At 34.7% G+C, this 14,513-nt stretch overlaps 1 protein-coding gene across 4 annotated transcripts in view; it reads right to left on the reverse strand.

The window, feature by feature from the left end:
- LOC136025400 (UDP-N-acetylglucosamine--peptide N-acetylglucosaminyltransferase 110 kDa subunit-like) overlaps positions 1–14,513 on the reverse strand; it is a 139,931-nt gene that overhangs the window by 67,305 nt on the left and 58,113 nt on the right. For all 4 annotated transcript variants that reach the window (XM_065701401.1, XM_065701400.1, XM_065701403.1 and 1 more), the window contains one exon: positions 2,083–2,278. In XM_065701401.1, coding sequence (XP_065557473.1) covers positions 2,083–2,278 — 196 coding nt within the window. The remainder of the gene's footprint in view (positions 1–2,082; positions 2,279–14,513) is intronic.

Consider the following 14,513-nt stretch of genomic DNA (forward strand, 5'->3'; position numbering starts at 1 on the left):
TTAGAAAAAAATTACTATTCGTTTAACAAAGTATTACCAGAAGCTACTAAACAGGGAAAATCAACTTTATCTAAAAAAAAAACATTTTAACGGACATTTTAATGGAATAATTAAACATTTTAAGGAAAATTAAAGTGGAATTTAAATTAAAATTAATGAAAATGAAAGTGAAAAATCCACTTTATCTCGAAAAAAAAAAAACATCAACGTCAAGCTAAGGAGAATTTTAACGATGTTTCCGCTGTGTATTTTACTCTGTAACAATAACGTGCTCTGTCTCGTACCGCTGCTGCTTGCAAGACTTTCATCAAGGACATTTTACTTATTTAATTTGGCCACACTCTATAACGAAAATAGTTTCTAATTCCAACTGCATCCATGCGAAAGCCCTAATGACCCATTTGTAATTTTGCTTCTTATATTCTTCAAAAAAGGTGACGACTTTAGATGGGCGTCATTTTTATCATCTTTTTATCACTGAGGTCCGAAAATAATGCATATTTTTACCTTTTCTTTAACGTATTCAAGACGTCCCCTTATCCAGGTATGTTTTATTAAAAGCATCATACCTCCAGGGTACTTTATCTTTCCCATAGTAAACCTGGAATATTTACTTAGTTTTTGCTTTCAATTAGCAAAACTGAAATAAATCTGCAGCAGTGGCAAAAAATTACTCCAAATCTAATCCCAAATCTCCAACTTACTCCAAACATATTACCAAATATACTATATGCATTATATTTACCATTAAATACATTATATACCAAATCTCCGGTATTTTTGACAAAAAGAAATAACATTCAAATTGTATATGCAAATGTAAATTTGTTCCTCATTTGTATAATCAGGTCATTGGTTTTAGGAGGTTTGATTCATTTCAAGAGGCCGAAAAAGTATTTCGTCCATGCAAGTAAAGTTATCAATAAACCATTTTTATACGGATAAATTTAAACATCAATATTTAATAAAATTTAATGTTTATGAGAATAGACTATGAAAGTATTAAAGAAGTGAAAAAATAGATTTTTGCTACCTTATCAATTCTACTTATCTTAAATTATAAACTACAGTTATATACAAGATATTGTTCAGACCAAATGATGAAAGATTTTAGCGGAAAATGTCTTAGTTACATAAATTAGTTACAAAAATCATTAGAAAGTTTATCTGCTAAATAGCCGTTTTGCTCAGTATAGTTGAAAGACACAATGGCGATGTCTTTGGATATGACATAACCCCCCAGGACAGATGAAATTACACTATTTTTTTACACTTTGATTTCAACTTTTGATGTGGCTTAGGTTATGGAGCTTATGTGGAGCGGACCTTGTGTGAATCAGTGTGATAAGCCGTTATATTTAAAATTAAACCACCATAAATTGTTTTCTTTTGGAAGTTATGTTCGTATTTTAAAATCTATTTTCCTGTTCGGTGTACAGTGAAAATGGGATGAACAACGTAAATTGGCAACAGTTGTTCTGATTCATCTTCGAATTACTTGAAAAAATTTAAATTATAATCATTATTAATTATAATTAAAATTATCATAATTCATTAGAATTTAATGTTTATGAGAATAAACTATGAAAACATGAAAAAAGTGAAAAAATAGATTTTCTTTATCTTATCAATTCTACTTATCTTCAATTACAAACTACAGCTATAAACTAGATATTGTTCAGACCAAGCTAGATGAAAGATATGAGGGGAAAATGTCTCAGTTATATAAATTGTACTAGCCTGTTCAGACACTTATATTTCTAAATATTGTTTTCGTTTTTTTTTTTTTTAATGGTTATCATTTGGATTCTGAAATATAGCGAACATTTTTTTAGGTTGAGAAAATATATATAGTGTATAAACTATTGCTAGAGAATTAGAAAATATAAACCAATCAATCATTTAGAAAAAATGGTACGGTCTTAACTGTCTTAGCTGCATCTTAGCGCGCAAAGAGGTTCTCCACCTCCCTGATAAAGTTAAGAGTCCGAGTTTTAAAATATGCGGCTGCTAAATCAGATAGTGCAGACTTTGTCCATTTTACTTACCTTGAAGTACTAATAAATAAATCCAAATGCTTACCATTCCTTTTTCCTTGAGTGCATTTGCGAGATTGCAATAGGCATCGGGGAAGTTCGGTTGAAGTTCGATAGCTCTTTTGTAAGTATCAATTGCCAGGTCGATGAGACCCTGTTCGTAGTAGACGCAAGCAAGGTTTCCATGGACAACAGCATGATTTGGGCTTAAATTCAATGCCCGAAGATATGCAGCTACAGCCCTATAATATCAATGTAAACAATACGGACAAGTAAAAATTGCATTTTATTACAGGGGTTATAGATGATCCTAATTACATTTTTTAGATAAAAGGTTTTTTATATTAAAAATTGCTAGGTTATTATTATTAGTTTACTATAATTAGATTATTAGTATTAGATTATATGAAATATTAATAGATTGAAATGTCAATTATTAGGCCAAATTATTTTATTTAGTAAAAATCATTAAATAATATACCAATATTATTATTAATTGTTATTAGTCAATAAATAGATTAAAATGTTAATTTAAAATATTACTATTAGGTTAAATATTGTTAGATTATTATTAGATAATTTTTATAAGATTATCATTATTATTATTAAATTTTATTGTTATTATTAAATTAAAATGTCAATGAAATCAGATAATGACAAGGGAAAATTGCACAATTTATCACAGGATTGTAAATGATATTAGTTACGTATTATCAGATGAAATATTATTTTTAGATTAAATGTTGTTTGATTATTATTGTTATTAAATCATTATTGTTATTAGATTATATGAAATGTTATTAGATTAAAATTTCAATAAAAGCAATTACTGACAAAGAAAAATTGTCCGAAGAATAAAAGAATTGCCCAAAGGATGTAAATGATCTTAGTTACTAATAGATTCATCACCTGATTACATGGTTAAATCCAGCGTGCAGTTCTACTAGAACCACCTGTTTTAGCTCTTCTTCAAACAAGACAGTATTTAAGAACTAAGTTCTAACGGGCATAAGAACCAAAGTCAACTGTTTTTGTGTTTTTGGCCATGTGGCCCCCTTTCAAAATGATCAGTGTAATAAATAAAACCTCAGATTTGATAAAGTAGTTGATGTTCGGATCTGGGAAGAAACTTAAAATGTTTCATCCCTTCTGACTCCGTAAGTGCAAATACAAAAAACTTCATTTCAGGTGCGAAGGCGCAAAATTAAAGCAGGGGATGTGTTACGGAAAAAAAAAACAGGGTAAGATATTGAAACCATACAAGAAATGGCCTGCGCACATGTCTTTTTTATAGCACCCGAAACAATTTTCTTAAATTTGAACTTAAGTTGAACATCCAATGCAGCAACATGAAAAATGCTTCTGATCACGCACGACGACTGATCGCCCAAGCTATTGACGTATGTTCTGATGAACGACAAAGAAAAGCTTTTAGCGTTCGCAGTATAACTGTAGCAAAAGAAAATATATATATCAGAATCTGGTTACACTCATTTCCGATTAACTTCCATTTTATCTAAATATCAATACACAGAAAGCTCAAATAGGGATAAATCCTTCTAATAGAGAGTGATAAGTTACACTAAAAATACTAGATATTTTGGTCACATATGCAGTGGTCACCAGTAGTAATACTTTTTTTAGTCTTACTACTGATGATGGTCACTTCATAATTTACCTAAATATTTAGTACAAACAACTTATTTTTATATATATAGATTTTTTGTGAAATATATCACTGTCTATTATAAGGATTTATCCCCACTTGAACTTTTTATTTGTCGTCATGGAAAGGCAGTGTGGTCTTCGAAATTATAGATATCATGGCTACGAGTACCGAACCATACGACTTACGAGCGCTAAATGTTTGTTTGGTATGCTCAAATTTTGGACTTGATTTTTACTGCACGCAGATGAAGATTTAGGATTCATCACCAAAGAAGAATTACCGTATATTGTAATATATATATATATATGTATATATATATATATATATATATATATATATATATATATATATGTATATATATATATATATATATATATATATATATATATACATCTATATATATATATATATATATATATATATATATATATATATATATATATATATATATATATATATATATATATATATATATATATATATATATATATATATATATATATATATGTATATATATGTATATATATATATGTATATATATATATGTATATATATATATGTATATATATATATATATATATATATATATATATATATATATATATATATATATATATATATATATATATATATATATATATATATATATTATAATTAACTATAAATATGCGTGTCCGATTGCAAAACGATCCCTCTGGTGAAATATTTTCAGATCAATTGCTGTCAATTGGAAATGGAAAGCTCCCAGTTGAATCAATTTCAGGACGTATACAACTGCCTCCTGAATTCTGTAATTTAGTGACGTCAAAAAATGATTTGGTTGAAAAGGTATTTCCAAATATTCTGACAAATTATCAAAATCATAAATGGCTAAGTGAACGAGCGATTCTGGCAGCCAAGAACAAAGACGTCCACGAAATCAATAATATTATTCTGACCAAGATTCGAGACCAGGCAGTCATTTTCAAGTCAGTCGACACAGTTCTGGAATCAAATGAAGCGGTTAACTATCCATCAGAATTTTTACATTCCCTGGATCTCCCAGGGTTTCCACCACACGTGCTACAATTAAAAATAGGCGTACCAATAATACTACTGCGAAATATTAACCCACCAAAGCTTTGCAATGGCATACGACTTGCCGTAAAAAAAAAAAAAAAAAAAAAAAAACAATGGAAAACGTAATAGAGACAACAATCTTGACAGGGCCTTCCGAGGGCAAGGCTGTTCTTATTCCTCGTATTCCCATGATTCCAACGAACACAGCGAAGAATGTTGTATATCCACAAGTTTTTACGTAGTTAAAAATTACCACATATCTGCTGTATATACATATGAGAATCCATAAATAGAAGCCTGCCGCGTGCCGCTAGATGAAACTAGGATTTTCAGGCTAAAGAAAACAGAGAGAACACATCCCACTGGTTCCACCAAGACTCCTGATATTGAGGCTGTTTACACGTTTTCTTCCAAAGGTAGATTTTGTATATTTGATTGAACTGGTCAATTTATTCCAGCAATATTAAAAATATAATCAATTCAATAGGCCAGAGTTTATTCCAGTATTTATCTTTGGCATGATTGGTTTTACAGACGAATATATTTCTTTTAATATCAGATCTCATACTATTTGACGAAACAATTTTGGGAATTAGCTTACCACTTATTTTCTCCTGTCTTTTCTAAGTAAGTCAAACTATCTCCCCAGAAAGCTCTTTCGACAAAAATGAAAGAATGCAAAAAAAAACTTTTCAACAGCATACCACAAAAAACTGTCAGAGCAAACAATGTAACGTTGCCTATAGTAAAAGCCAGAAGGTTTTTTTTCAGAGGCAGTTCCTATAGAAGGGGTGGCCGTATAATTTTCAGAGGTGGCTCATTCAAACGGAAATCGAAAGTTCAAGTGCCCTTTATGAGATTAAAAAGTGATTGAAGGGCATCCCCCCCCCTACGCATTCTTTTCCCCAAATGGATCCTGTCAAAATTTCGAGGTGGGCATTTTGTTAAAAATAGTCCAAAGATCTGACAAAAAAAAAACTACGGGATCGACACAGCCCCCCCCCCCATAGCCCAGGATCAAGCGTTGTAAGTTATGCCACAGGGGCATATTACCTTTTTATGGAAGGTGTGGCAGTACAAACTTTGGAGGAAGCTGATTGAATTGTAAATTGAAAGTTCTATTTCCCTTTTTAAGAGCCAAAAGTGACCCGTGTGGAAGTAGCCCCTCCCCCGCCGTCTTTTCCATAACTGACCCGAGGCATGTAAAAGGGCTGGTCGGGCAAACTTTGGAGAAGGCTCATTTGATTAGAAATTGAACGTTCTAGTTCCCTTTTTAAGACTCAAAAGTGATCAGAGGGTGAATGGCCACCCATCACGTCTTCTTTTTTCCCAGTACACACGACCAAAACTTCAGGATATGAATTTGTGAAAAATAGTACAAAGATCAGACAACAAAAACTCCAGGGTCGACATAACCCCTCAGAGTCCAGGGACAAGAGTTGTAAGTTATGCCCCGGGGGCATATAGCCTTTTTATGGGAGGAGTGGCCGTATAAACTTTCGATGAAGCTTGATTGATTTGGTTGTAAATTTAAATTTCTACTTCCCTTTTTAACAACCAAAATGTGACCAGAGTGGAAGTAACCCCTCCCCCAGCGTCTTTTCCCTAAGTGGCCCGAGGGCATATAAGGGTTTTATAAAAAAGAGTGGTCGCACAAACTTTGGAAAAGGCTCAATTGATTGGAAATTGAAAGTTCTAGTTCCCTTTTTAAGATTCAAAAGCGGTCAGAGGGCAACTAACCCCACATCACGCCTTCTTTTTCCCCAATACAACGGATCAAAATTTTGATAGCTTTTTTGTTCAAAATAGTCCAAAGATCATATAACAATGCCTCCAGGGTTGACACAACCATCAGAGCTAGGGAGCAAGGGTTGTAAGTTATTCCCCGAGGGCACATAAAGTTTTTATGGAATGGATGTTCGTATAAGCTTTGGGAGAGGCTTATTAAATTAGAAATGGAAAGTTCTAGTTCCTTTTTTAAGAGTCAAAAGTAATGAGAAGGCAAATATGCTCCCGTACCCTCTTTTCCCCAAATGAATCCGATTGAAATTTTGAGATAGCCATATAAACTTCGATGAAACTTATGCTAAACAAAGTTGTTTTAACAACATTTTCGACAAAAGAAACACTGTCCATAAAAGGTTTGTAGCAACTTCCATTGCTGTAGAATATTTTACAGCGGAAGACCAGAGTGGGAAAAAAAGAGCCACCCAATGGCCCATACCCAAAGATTAACATTTTGGAAATAAGAGATTTATAGTATAACAGCTAGCCGATTACGAAAGTTGGTTTGAAAAAATTCGAAAGCTTCGACATAAAAAAAAAAAAAAACTGGCAGCACTGAAAAACTTCTAAGAAAGCATTTCAAATTTGAAGACGAAATTCAGGTATAAAACTGAGAGTCACAGGTTATTTTCCACTTAAAACGTTATTAAACAATATGTGCTCCATCAAATAGCCATCAAATAATGGCTCCATCAAATAGCCATGGAGCAGGCATCGACATTTTTGTGTACAAGAAAGTTCATGACGTTAACCGTCTTTCAGGCTAGTTTACCGATTCTGAAAGCAAATTAAATAAAAAAAAACAAGTTTTTTCAACTGAAAGTAAGGAGCGACATTAAAACTTAAAACGAACAGAAATTACTTCGTATATGAAAGGGGCTGCTTCCTCATCAACGCCCCGCTCTTTACGCTAAAGTTTGACTCTTTCTCTCAACTCTTCTTTTTAAAACAATAAAAAACTTTAGCGTAAAGAGCGGGGCGTAGATGAGGAAGCAGCCCCTTTCATATACGAAGTAATTTCTGTTTGTTTTAAGTTTTAATGTCACTCCTTACTTTCAGTTGAAAAAACTTGTTTTTTTTATTTAATTTCTGAACGTTTTTGAATCAATGCATGTTTTGATTTTTGCTCTCCACAGAGAAATAATTAAAACGAAATTTGCATATATTTTTTTTTTTTGCTAAATGGCTTTCTCAAAATTTTGATCACATGATTTTGAGAAAAAAAAGAGCGGGGGAGGAAGCCTAGTTGCCCTCCAATTTTTAGGTTAATAAAAAAGGCAACTAGAACTTTTAATTTTTTACGAATCTTTTTATTAGTAAAAGATATACGTAACTTATAAAATAGCTTACGTAAAGAATTTTTTATTCTCATGTTTTTATTACACATATGAGAGGGTTTGCCCCCTCGTCAGTACCTCTCTCTTTACATTAAATTTTGGCCCAATTCATTAAGAATGACCCCTGAATCACAAAAGCCGTAGAATAAATAGTTGACATTACTAAAAATACTTTAGCGTAAAAAGCGAGGTATTAGGAGGAGGTGAGCCCCTCATATGGGTAATAATTTCTGTTCGTTTTAAGTTTTAATGCTGCTCCTTACTTCCAGCTGAAAAAAACTTTTTCATATTTACTTTTTCATTGTTTTTTTTTTAAATAATGCTAGTAAATCCTGCGCTCCCTTCATGGAAATTTTCTTCCCCCATGACCAATTCCTCGATGGAAAGTTCCCCCAGTATATCCCCCTTTTTTCAACCCCTCCCCCCAACCAAAAAATCCTCCTGAAAACACCTGTACACTCCCCAATAACCATTACTATATGCAAGCACTGGTCAAAGTTTGTAACTTGTAACCCCTCCCACGGGGACTGTGGAGGAGTAAGTCGTCCCCAAAGACATAGTTATAAGGTTTTTCGACTACGCTGAATAAAATGGCTATCTCAGAATTTTTATCCGTTGACTTTGGGAAAATAATTAGCGTGGGAGGGGCCTAGGTGCCCTCCAATTTTTTTGGTCACTTATAAAGGGCACTAGAACTTTTCATTTCCGTCAGAATGAGCCCTCTCGCAACATTCTAGGACAACTGGGTCGATACGATCACCCCTGGGATAAAGAAAAAAGAAAAAAAAACAAATAAACACGCATCCGTGATCTGCCTTCTGGCAAAAAATACAAAATTCCACATTTTTGTAGATAAGAGCTTGAAACTTCTACAGTAGGGTTCTCTGATACGCTGAATCTGATGGTGTAATTTTCGTTAAGCTTCTTTTAGGGGGTGTTTCCCCCTATTTTCTAAAATAACACAAATTTTCTCAGGCTCGTAACTTTTGGTGCGTAAGACTAAACTTGATGAAACTTATATATTTAAAATCAGCATTAAAATACGATTCTTTTGATGTAGCTATTGGTATCAAAATTCCATTTTTTAGATTTTTGGTTTCTATAGAGCCGGGTCGCTCCTTACTACAGTTCGTTACCACGAACTGTTTGACCAGAGAAAGCTCTAACTATCCGTGCTCTTTCCTTTTTAAAGACATGATTGGTAGTTGAAATCTAGTCAAGAAGTAAAACTGGAATTAAAAAAGGATTTGGATAAGTACGAAAACAAGCTGAAAAGTTTTGATCATGATGGGGATATTCCTAAATAAAAATTTACCCGGTTCCATCAAATAGCCTGGAAACAAGAGTTTATTCTTCATTTTACAAGCAGGTTCTTGTCATTGAAGAAAGTTTAAAGCCACTTCGTCAATTCTGAAAGCAAACTTGAGAAAACCAACTATGAACGCTACTCGCTTTTCTCGCCAATTGTAGTTGAGAAGAAAACTTGGTTCTAATAAAACGATTCTGACAGTAATAAAAACAAGATCGAAAACTTTTACCAAGATGAGAATAAAAAAAAAATCACCAGCTTTCAACAAATGACCTAGATACTAGCATTAATAATTAAAGAAAGTTTGTGTCAATAAAAGTAGTTTAAGTAAACTTGGGAAAATATTCACTGTGGCCGCTTTTCCCATTCTATTGCAATTTTAGTTGAGAAGAAAAGTTGATTTTAATAAAACGATTTCGTTCAGAAAAAAAAGAAAGCTCGTGTTTTAAAATGATGGAGTGAAAATGAGACTCGATTTTTTATCTATCCTTCTTTTAAGAAGGTAAACAGCAAAATGAACAGATATCTAAAATTGAAGCTCCAGAGAGACAATAAACAATCTATATTTTTTCAGACATGAGCAGATAATTTGATTATGGAACGTTTTCCAAGCGTTAACAATTATCAACAGTGGAAAGCTTTTAAACAGGGATTTTAAATGTGAAAACAAACTAAATACCTGAATGGTATGACTTGTGCCCATCCCTGAAGAAGTAGAGAAATAAAACTTGCTCAGCTCCACCATATAGTTTGAAGTTGAATCTTGAATCTTTTAAATACAAGATGATTAAGTCACTAAAATAAGGTTAGATCCTGTTTTCGCTTGGTATATTATAGATAAAGTAGAAAGTAAACCAACCAATGATGGCAAGAAAAAACTTTTCACAAAAGTGTGGCAGAGATTGTTTTCCCATTGGCTAATTTATTAGGCATTTCTTTAGGATTCGGTGTAAAACGCCAAATTGAAAACAGGCTAAAGTCTCTCAACTATGAAACTTAACTCCAAGAAGATGTTACTTGAAGACCATTGTTTATCGTCGAATTCAGTAAAGAAGAACATTTAGCAGTAGTAAAAGGATTTTGTGCGCAATAAAAACAAACTAAAGGGGCAAACACAACTGTAGATAGATATGCCTACAAATAAGAACTACCGCAGTAAGAGCAAGGTAAACCTCCCCCCTCGTCTCTTGAGCTCTCTAAATGGCTCGACTTTTATTTTCGTTTTACTGAGAACCATTTATTTTTGGAACAATGTAATTTTTATTCTCGAAACATTGACAAAAACAAATTACCTTAAATTACCTTAAATCGCATTGTCCGGCGAAATAAGGATTAAATCCTGTAGAATCGCTGGTTAGTGATGACGATGGTTGGACGTCACAACAGCATCCCACTCAGTTCGCCATGGCTTTGATGACCATTCTCCATCAACGGCTCTTTTAAAGGCAGCTGTGCTGGGGGTAGTGACCACTTTTTCGGTGAGAGAATTCCACAAACTCACTATTCTATAAGTGAAGAAGTTATTGCGTAGTCTAGTGGCAGCTCTCTTCTGATACAGTTTCCGACTATGCCCCCTAGTTCTGGCAGACTGGTCAAGTTGAAATAGCTTATTTAATGGAGAGTTGTAATTCAGGAGCTTATGCGTCATGATAATATCACCCCTTTTACGTCTGTAGACAAGAGTGGGGAGTTTCAGCCTCTTCAGATGGGATGAGTAGTTTAAATATTTGCATCCCTCAATTGCTTTCGTAGCCCATCTCTGACCTGTTTCTAACTTCTGCTGGTCACCCTTTGTTGAGGGGGCTAGCAACACACATGCCAAACTCCAAATTAGGCCTGACCAATGCCTTATATAATTTAGTCATCACCATAGGTGACCTGCTAGTGATTGTTCTTTTTATAATGCCCAGGGTTTGGAGTGCTTTGGCTACGGCTGTCTGTGTGTGTATAGTGAATTTTAATTCATTATCAACTATGACACCCAAGTCTCTCTCCACTTCAGATGACATAATAGTCTGCCTTGATCCATCCATCCCTAACATATGATAAGGGCATTTCTCATTTTTCTTTCCAAAGTGGATTGTTCGACATTTGTTTACATTGAATTCAAGCCTCCACAAAGTTGCCCAATGGGAAAGTGCCCACAGGTCATTCTGCATAGAGGCTCTCTTATCGGGTGTATCGACAGTTCCAATGAGTTTGGAGTCATCAGCATAAAGACTTATTTTATTTTTGACTGTGGTTGGTGCATCATTAATATAAATGTTGAATAAAGTTGGTCCCAAGATGTTTCCCTGGGGCACTCCACTTAATACTTCCACCTCTTCTGAAAAGAATACCTGGCCATTTTTTCCAAATATTTTCACCCTTTGCTTTCTCCCGGAAAGAAACTGGAACACCCACTCTACGATTTCATTATGTATTCCAATTGCAAATAACTTGCTTCTTAGTCGACGGTGACATACTTTATCAAAGGTTTTTGCAAAATCCAATAGAACTAAGTCGACAGAGATTGCTTGATCTAGATACTCAGTAACATAATCATACGTATCAATCAAATTAGTTTCAACCGAGCATCCATGTCTAAAGCCATGCTGACTATCATTGAGCAGCTCATTGGTGGCAAGGTGTTCGACAATGTGAGTATTCACGATTCCTTCTAAGATTTTACCAGCTACAGATGTAAGACTAATGGGTCGATAATTGGAAACGTTATTGCGGCTACCTCCTTTGTGTACAGGTGTAATGTTTGCATCTCGCCAGTCTTGAGGAATCTGCTAAGTATCAAGAGACTTCTGAAGCATGTTCGTAAGGGGAAGGGCTATTTCCGCATGAGCTTCATTCAATACTCTTGGGTGAACTTCATCAGGGCCAATTGATTTGTTAGGATTAAGCAGCTTCAGCCGCCTCTCCACATCAGAGGCAACCACAGTTATCTTTTGCATAGGTTCCCCAATAGAATATTCTGGTGCTTCTGGTAAGGGGGCATCGTCAAGAGGCGTGAACACTGACTTAAATTGTTTACTCAATTCAGCTGCTATATTATTTGGGGTACTAACTATATTGCCATTCACAAGTAGTTCTGTAACTGAATGTCTCCCCGGATTCCGAGCCGAAGCATACTTCCAAAATCTCTTAGGATTAGATTTTGAATCCAATGCCAATCCCTCTTCATATTCTGTCGTAAGCTTTCTCGTGAGATACCTAACTTTATTCCGGGTTTGTTTAAATTTTTCATAGTTTTCATGGGAGGGGCTACTTTTATATTTGCTCCAATACTTCTTCTTTTTCCGTACAGCTTGCTTGACATCACGAGTGATAAATGGTAGGGTTTTGGGTCTTCTTTTCCAGAAAATTACTGTATGTTTTTCTGTTGCTTTAATTAAAACCCTTTTCATTTCAAGCCAAGCCTCCTCCATATTCTTATCATCAATGGATGACCAATCCTGGTTTGCTTACTCATGTCTGACCTGGTTGTAATTTGTGTACATATGCTTAATCCAATTATTCTTCTGTGGGTACAACCTAAGCCTACAAATAATTGCAACATGGTCACTCGCTCCAAATGGTGGTTCCGAGTCGACCCTAATGAGCGTCTCATGGTCATTAATAAACAAAAGGTCTATTAGGGTTGGGTTCTGCCCACTTCTATACCTGGTCGGAAAATCAATTGCTTGGTATAGCGAATGTTCATGAAGGCAGTCCAAAAGTGGGCAATTTGAGTTTTCAACCCCTTCTGCAACAGCAAACCCCTCAATCCAGTGTAATTCCGGTAAATTAAAATCTCCCACAATAAGAACATTCTTATAACAATGCTTCATAACATTATTAATAGAATATGCAATTGCTAGAAGGGAACTTGTCTGACAGGGGGAACTGGGACTTCTATAAAAACAGCCTATGACTACAGGGAGACTTCGCTGCAGAATTGTTATCCATATTTGTTCAACCCAAGGTTCGTAATCTGAATTTACTGTAAGAGCCCTTACCTGGAGTGGAGATCTGACGTACATTGCTATCCCTCTACCATTTGGCTTTGACAGATTGGTGAGTAGCTCAAATCCAGGCACTTGAATTTGTGTATCAGTAAGAGCAAATGCAGTACGTTTAGGCTTCACCTCAGTGAAGGCAAAAACACTTACTTCATGCCTCGTTGACATCACCGACTTGATTTCATTCATCTTTGTGGTAATACAGTCTACATTGCTATATAGTACCATTAGTCCTTCAATAACAGTATTGTCGTTATTAGCTTTGCTTCATCCAGAATCACATGATTTAAAAGAAATGGTATCCGATATGAGTTCATAGTTTCTGGCATCCGATCTAGCACTAACATACGATCCAGTTTCTGAATATTTGGGAGAGCCAACTTCACTAGTACTATCACAAATGGAAACACTACTTATGGGACTATTTACAAGTCTTAAAGGGGTACCAGATATATCTATAATTCCATGACATTCTCCTGCGACGGTGACTGACGCGTCGCAAGACTTCCCCATTCAATCTTCTCTTATGCAATTCCTCATACAATCTTTGTCTTTTTTCGCGATCATGCTTTGACACGTCATTTCTAAATTGAATGGCACCCTTTCTTTCAAAAGATTTTTGAAGGATTAATTTCTTTAGTTTGAAATTTGCCACTGAGAAGATAATCGGGACAGGACGTTGAGTACTGGAACCTGGTGCGGTTGTTACGTTTCCTAGTCTGCGAACATTCAGGACAGTAACATCAGGGATTCCATAATCGTTAGCCAAATAATCACTTAAAAATCGGGCATCATCAATTTGTGGAGGAACTCCAAAGACCACTATATTAAGTTTCCTTTTTTGTCTTTCACGATCCTCGGCAATCATTGCCTTTACGTGGTTATCAAACTGTTCATCTAAAGTTTTTTTTTAATGTAGCTACTTCAGTGGTTACTAAATCTTTTAAGGTGTTATTATCCTTTGCCATTCCTGAGGATTGCTCAAGAGTATGAATCCTATCTTCTATTGCCTTAAACTGAGTGTCAATTTCCGCTTTAATTTCATCTTTAAAGCTAGCAAAAGAGTCCTTAACTGCCTCCTTAATCTTAACATCTAGGGTCTTAACTGCATTCTCAAAACCACTAAGAGAGTTCTTAATAGACGCATCAACAACTCGTGCGATCTCGGAGGCATTAACATTGCTCCCTTGGGCGTTTCCCTTGCACATTGGACATTTCCATTGACAACCCATGCGACGAGTCATTTTTGTAAGTAAGATGTATTCTGGTTCCGAGAACTCAAGACATTCGATACATAACCAGCAATCGCAATCATCACAATTCATA

Source organism: Artemia franciscana, chromosome 3 (assembly GCF_032884065.1).
Source record: "Artemia franciscana chromosome 3, ASM3288406v1, whole genome shotgun sequence".
NCBI lineage: Eukaryota > Metazoa > Arthropoda > Branchiopoda > Anostraca > Artemiidae > Artemia > Artemia franciscana.